Source organism: Palaemon carinicauda, chromosome 29 (assembly GCF_036898095.1).
Source record: "Palaemon carinicauda isolate YSFRI2023 chromosome 29, ASM3689809v2, whole genome shotgun sequence".
Classification (NCBI taxonomy): Eukaryota; Metazoa; Arthropoda; class Malacostraca; order Decapoda; family Palaemonidae; genus Palaemon; species Palaemon carinicauda.
This window is the reverse complement of record NC_090753.1, coordinates 87,692,470-87,699,969: the sequence shown is the minus strand read 5'-3', so window position 1 is coordinate 87,699,969 and position 7,500 is coordinate 87,692,470. Positions and strand designations below refer to the sequence as shown.

Here is a 7,500-nt window from a genome sequence, read left to right as displayed (position 1 = left end):
TCAATATAATTGTTAATATCGTACTATTACAACCAGTATTGATATTAATTATTATCGTATTGATTATTGCAATCATTATCAATATTAATTATTATCGTACTATTACAATAATTATCAATATTAATTATTATCGTACTATTACAATCATTATCAATATTAATTGTTGTTATCATATTATCATCATCAATAATAATTATTATCGTATTGATTATCGTATCATTACAATCATTATCAATATTGCCATAATTGTTAATATCGTATTATTACAATCATCAATATTAATTGTTATCATATTATTACAATCACTACCAATCTTCTTCTTCCCAGCTGGTTCCCATTTTTATATGGGGTCGCCGTTGCGGATGAGCCGTTTCCATCTTTTTCTATTCTGCGCTTCTGCCTCATCAATCCCTTTCTCCTGTAAGTCTCCTCTGACACAGTCCCTCCATCTCTTTCTTGGTCTCCCTCTTCTTCTTCTTCCTTGAACCTCCATCTCCATAGTATGTCTCCCAACGTGGTCCTCATCTCTCCTCATCAGGTGTCCATACCATCTCAGCCTCCCTTCCTGCACTTTCTTTGATATTTCCACCACCTTTGTCGACCCCCTTATGTAGTCATTTCTTATCCGATCCTCTCTTGTCACCCCAGACATCCACCTAAGCATTCTCATTTCTGCCACATCCATCTTCTTCTCCTCTGTCTTCCTCATGCTTGCTGTTTCTGTTCCATACAGCATTGCTGTTCTTACCACTGTCTTATGAAATTTTCCTTTCAATCTCAGTGGTATTCTTTTGTCGCAAAGAACTCCTGAGGCTGCTCTCCAGTTGTTCCAGCCTGCCTGTACCCGATGTTTAACTTCATCTTCCATACCTCCTCCAGCATTAACAAATGATCCCAAATACTTAAACTTATCAACTCTCTTTATCTGTTCTCCCCCTAAGATGAATACTTTCTCTATCATCCCCTCACTGGTGGTACACATATATTCTGTCTTAGATCTACTTATTCTCATTCCTCTGTCCTCCAGTACTTGCCTCCATCTTTCCAATTTCATTTCCAGATCTTCCCTGCTCTCTGCACACAGAACAATATCATCTGCATACAATATGTTTCCATGGTACTCTGCCTCCCTTACTACTTCTATTAAAACGTCCATCACTATGTTAAAGATAAATGGGCTCAGAGCCGACCCTTGGTGTAATCCTACTCTCACCTCAAACCCCTCTGTCTCCCCAGTACTGCTCCTCACTCTGGTAAATACATTACGGTACATCTCTTGTATCAGTCGAACGTACTTCTCTGGCACCCTCCTCTCCCTCAGACTCCTCCACACCTCTTGTCTTGGGACTCGGTCATAAGCCTTTTCAAGGTCAATGAATACCACATGCAGGTCTCTTCGCTTTTCCCGGAATTTCTCCATTAGTTGCCTCAGACAAAACACCCCATCTGTTGTTCCCCTACCCTTCATGAATCCCATCTGCTCTTTACCTATTTCTACTTCTTCTCTTAGTCTGGTATCTATCATCCTTTCCAGTATCTTCAAAGTGTGGGACATCAATTTAATACCTCTGTAATTCCCACACTCTTGGACATCACCTTTCCCTTTGAAGATTGGGATCAATATACTCCCTCGCCACTCATTTGGTATCTTTTCCTGCTCAAAAATCTTTATCATGAGGTCATACAGTATATCTACTCCTTCATCTCCTAATGCTTTCCATGCCTCCACAGGAATCATGTCTGGCCCAGTTGCCTTCCCATTCTTCATCTTCCTCAGTGCATTTATTACCTCTTGCCTAGAGAAACTTATTACCATGCCAAAGTTCGCCTGTCCATCCTCTCTTAGTAATCTATCATTTTCTTCATTTAACAGCTGTTCAAAATATTCTTTTCCATCTCTTTACAATGTCTTCCTCCTTTCTAAGTACTACACCATCTTGATCTTTAATTTGTTTGATGTGTGTAATATCTTTGGTGCTCTTATTTCTAGTCTTACCAATATTAATTGTTATTATCGTACTATTACTATCATTATCAGTATTGATTATTATCGTATCATTACAATCATGATCAATATTACCATAATTGTTAATACCGTTATTATTAGAATCACTACCAATATTAATTGTTATTATCGTATTACAATCATTATCAATATTACCGTAATTTTTATTATCATATTACAATTTTTAGCAATATTTATTATTGTGATCGTATTATTACAATTAATACCAATACTAATTATCATTGTATTCATTATCGTATTATTACAACCATGATCAATATTACCATAATTGTTAATACCGTATTATTACAATCACCACCACTATTAATTGTCACTGTCGTATAATTATTTGACATCACCACCCCTTCAACTTTCACATCTGGACACCTGCTTCCTTGGCCAGGTCTCAAACCTGACCGCAGGTGTTATCAAATATCGCCTTCTGTCACAGGATTTAGTTCGAGCAGCTGCTGCCTGGCCTACTTCTGCCCTCTGTTTTTAAAGTTCCTACGTGTCCTGGTAGGCCTATGGGAGTAGGAAAAGCTTCCTTTTCTATAGGCTTATAGGTACGAATGCCTATAGAGCAGCTGTGGCTGATTTGATAGGCTGTGGATTATGTTTTCGACTTTCTTTTTTTTTCGTTTAGGCCTATTGGACGGGTGGTCAGATTTCATGAGAGATGGTTTGATGATAATGATGATGGTCTGATTTCGTGTGGTTATGAATGTTGTGATGATAATGATAATAATGATAATAATAATAATGATTATGGTGATAATAATAATAATAATAATAATAATAATAATAATAATAATAATAATAATGATAATAATGATGACGATAATAATAATAATGATAAATAATAATAATAATAATAATAATAATAATGGAGGAGGAAGAGTAAAAGTTATAACTTTGTGAATTATTATTATTATTATTATTATTATTATTATTATTATTATTATTACCTGAAAGTTTAATCTCTTCAGCATTTTTCCTTACAAAAAGAAATTTCCTTGTCAGCCCCTAACGTGTTTTTACATCCGTGGCGTGTTTATTTTGACAAACTAACCGCGTGTGTGTTTTCCCAAAGGGGGGTTTGTCCCCTCGTGAGGTTATTAATCGATAAAGTTTGTCATCTCATTTTCTGACATATTCCGATGTTTATCAAAGACCCGTGGGTTGTTGGACGTTGGATAAGATGAGAATTATGATAGAGAAAATGTAGTGAAAGTAAGTATTTAACTAGTGTACGCGACCCGTCAAGAGTGAAATATTTAGATAGATATGCACAAATGTGGATACGCAACCCCCTCTCACCAGGGTATGACTATTTCATCTCACCCCACCCGAGGGACGGGGAGAGCTAGATGTGACCGGAATGATATGTATATATGTATATATATATATATATATATATATATATATATATATATATATATTATATATATATATATAGCCTATGTATATTTATGTGTATATATACATATTCAGCATATATATGTATATGTATATATATATATATATATATATGTATATATATATGTATCTTTATATATATATGTTTATATATGTTTATATATGTATATATATATATGTATGTATACATATACATACACATATAAATATATATATATATATATATATATATATATATATATATGTGTATATATATATGTATGTATGTATATATATATAAATATGTTTATATATATTTATATATGTATATATATGTATGTATGTATATATATATATATATATATATATATATATATATATTATATATATATATAGCCAGACACTTCTCTTTATTATATAAGGGAGATTATTGATAAGGGTCGCTCTCTGACCTGGGGATAGTAGTGAAGAACTGGCCAAACCCCAGACATGCATAAGGTCATATCTGAGGCCTTTGTCCTATAGTGGCCTAGAAACGGTTTTGTTATTTTTGTTGTTGTTGTTGTTGCTGTTGTATAACCGCATATAGGAAAACCCGAGAAAGCTATTTTTATATTTCCATATGAAATACGATTTATTATAAAGGAATGTATTAGTGAACCATGCTAGAGAGAGAGAGAGAGAGAGAGAGAGAGAGAGAGAGAGAGAGAGAGAGAGAGAGAGAATAGCAGTTGGAGGTAGAAGAGAGAGAGAGAGAGAGAGAGAGAGAGAGAGAGAGAGAGAGAGAGAGAGAGAGAGAAAATAGCAGTTGGAGGTAGAAAAGAGAGAGAGAGAGAGAGAGAGAGAGAGAGAGGAGAGAGAGAGAGAGAGAGAGAGAGAGAGGATGCTCCTTCATTATGCAAGGCTTGCAACATGATCGTTCTTGCGCGTGCGCTTTATGCGTATCGCTTCTCTGGTTGTTAATCCTGATTAGTCGGGTTTCCAGTGGCTTCGTGTTGGATTATTTCTTTATGGATTTTTAAATTGGGATTTTTTTAATCTATTTTATTTATTAATTTTTTTTATAGTTTTTTTTATTATTTCTTTATGGATTTTTCGATCGGGATTTTTAAAAAATTATTTCTATTGATTTTTTTTATTGTTTTTTATTTATTCCTTTATGGATTTTTCTATATGGATTTATTTTTTTTATTTTCTTTGATGTCTCGATTGATTTCTTTTATTTTCTTTGATTTTTTATTGGAATTTTATTCATATGAATATTTTCTATGGAGTTTTTTTATTTATTTATGAATTATTTATTTGAATTTATATTTGTTTTTATTTTCTTTTATTTTTCTATTGGAATTTTATTCATTGAATACTTTCTATGGATTATTTTTATTGAAATTTGTTTTTATTTATATATTTAATTTTTCTATTATGATAATTTTTTTATTAAAAACTTATTCTTTATTGTTGTTTTTGTTATTTTTCATTATTGTTATTATTATCGTATTTGATTATAACATTTATCATATTGCTCATAATTACTGGTTTCATAATATAATTATTGGTTATGAATTATGCCCGGTATTATTATTATTATTATTATTATTATTATTATTATTTAGGTAGATATGCAAACACACTCACGCACGCACAAACACAGATTCAACCCTTCCCACCCCTTCCCCATACCTAACTACAATCCCTCTCACCAGTGTAAGACTACTCCCTCTCTCCCCACCTACCCGAGGGAAAGAGAGAGAGAGACTGAGTAGTTATACGTCTTGCAATAGCTCTAATACTGTAACTGCGGATTTCATAATGATAATAATAATAATAATCGTAATAGTTAATAATAATAATAATAATGATAATTCTAACAATAATAATAATAATAATGATAACAAAAATGATAATAATAATAATGATATTAACAATAATAGTAACAATAATAGTAATAATAATAATAACAATAATAATAATAATAATAGTATTAATAATAATAACAATAATAAAAATAATGATAATAATTTCATAACGTTACTGGTGTTCTGTTAATGATATTTACACACCACACACACACACACACACACACACACACCTGACATTTGTAGATAGTTAGTACCTGGTAGTTAATAGACTGCTTGGGGTGTAGTCAAGAAGGTAGAATGACATGGTATTGCGTCTTCTCCCTTTGTGAAATTAAATAAGTAATTCTCGCTCGAGAGTTTATCATCCTTTGGGTCTGAGAGAGAGAGAGAGAGAGAGAGAGAGAGAGAGAGAGAGAGAGAGAAAGAGAGAGAGAGAGAGAGAGAGAGAGAGAATTATAATAACAAAGAGGAAGGTAATTCGACGGACGACATAACGCAGATCTTAATATTACCTGTACCTTTGCAGTTTCCGGTGGTTAAGAGATGAAATTTAACTTGACGGGAAAAAACCATCTCTCCTCTCTCTCTCTCTCTCTCTCTCTCTCTCTCTCTCTCTCTCTCTCTCTCTCTCTCTCTCTCTCTCTCCAGAACGGAAGCCAGCCAGTCACGAGGGTCATGTTCGGGTTAAGGTCGCCTGTGGTAATCTTCCTAAACCTGAGAAGGTTTTCTCCCCAGAGCCAATTCTGCAAAGTGTTCACAATCATTTGGGATTTTACTGCAACTTATGATAATAATAATAATAGTGTATGTAACCCTTCCCTACCCTTTCCTCCTTAATTAACTACAACCCGGTGGTTCGGCAATTTGTGGCAGAGTGTGGTTTCCGAGTGTATCTCCCGGGGTAGCCCTTCTTATCAGGGTATGACTATTTCCTTTCCCTCTGAGCGTGACAGGAAAGATAAAATGTATATATATATATATATATATATATATATATATATATATATAATATATCAATATTGTGTGCATTAATAGATAAAAGAAACAGATATTTATATTAATTAATTCCTATTTCAATTTTCCATAATTAAATTAATTTCTCCTCTTTTTTCCAGATTCCTGTACCAAACAATGTCCCGAGCCAACATGCCAAACACCTCGTCCGACCACTCCAAATCGACCACGACCTCGTCTTCGCGCGTCAAACGCACCCCTTCCTCCATCAGCAGCGGAAGCCAGCAGAAGGGCCGAAGACCCGGCCACCACCACAAGCAGAACGGGAGGAGATGCTGTTCGCAGTACCACCTGAACAGCGTCTGGTCCTTGTGGTACTGCCTGGTCACCCTCGGCTTCATGGGATACCTCGTCTTCAACGGAGTCAAGAGGTTCATCCTGTACGCGTCGCTTCCGTGGCCCGAAGGTGGGTTGGCGATGAGCTGGAAGTCCGTCGGAGGAAGTCCATGCTGTTTGGGGAGGAACGGGGGGGGGGGGGGTTGAAGTTGTCTTGTTTTAGGGGGTTGGGGAGAGGGAAATCTTTGCAGTTTAGGGAGGGTAGGGTTGTTTTAGGGGGTTATTTACAGGAGGGTAGGGGGAAATTATAAATTCCAGGGAGGGAGGGGGTTTAAGGGGGTTATTTAAAGGGAGTGGGAGGTGAAATCTATGCAGTTTAGGACAGGAGGGGGTTGTTTTAGGCTAGGAGGGTTTTAGGGGTTTATTTACATGGAGGGGAGGGGGTGGTAATTATGAATTTTAGGGAGGGAGGGGGTTCAAGGGGGGTTATTTAGAGGGAGTGGGAGGGGAAATCTATGCAGTTTAGGGGAGGGAGGGTGTGTTTTAGGGGAATATTTACATGGAGGGGAGGAGGAAATTATAAATTTTAGGGAGGGAGGTGGTTTAAGGGGGTTATTTAGGTGGAGGGGAGGGGGAAATCTATGCAATTTAGGGAGGGAAGGGATTTAGGGGGCTATTTAGATGGAGGGGAGGGGGAAATCTAAACTTTAGTGAAGGAAAGGGTTCGAGAGAGGTGTTTTAGGGGGTTACTTAGCTGGAGGTGGAGGGGGAAATCTATGCAGTTTAGGGTTGGGAGGGGGTTTGAGGGGGGTGTGGTTGAGGGGGTTATTTAAATGGGGGGAGGAAATGTAGGTTAAGGTTAAATCATTTCTAGGTGTTTATGAAGATGGTGGGAATATTCTTAAAAGACATCCAATTCGATTAAGTATTTATTTGGGGGAGGGGAGA

General features: G+C 35.7%; 1 protein-coding gene across 1 annotated transcript in view; it reads left to right on the top strand.

Moving 5' to 3' along the window:
- Positions 1-7,500, top strand: part of LOC137622706 (protein tincar-like) — a 49,858-nt gene that overhangs the window by 37,931 nt on the left and 4,427 nt on the right. Inside the window, exon 2 of the mRNA XM_068353298.1 lies at positions 6,378-6,682. Coding sequence (XP_068209399.1) covers positions 6,378-6,682 — 305 coding nt within the window. The remainder of the gene's footprint in view (positions 1-6,377; positions 6,683-7,500) is intronic.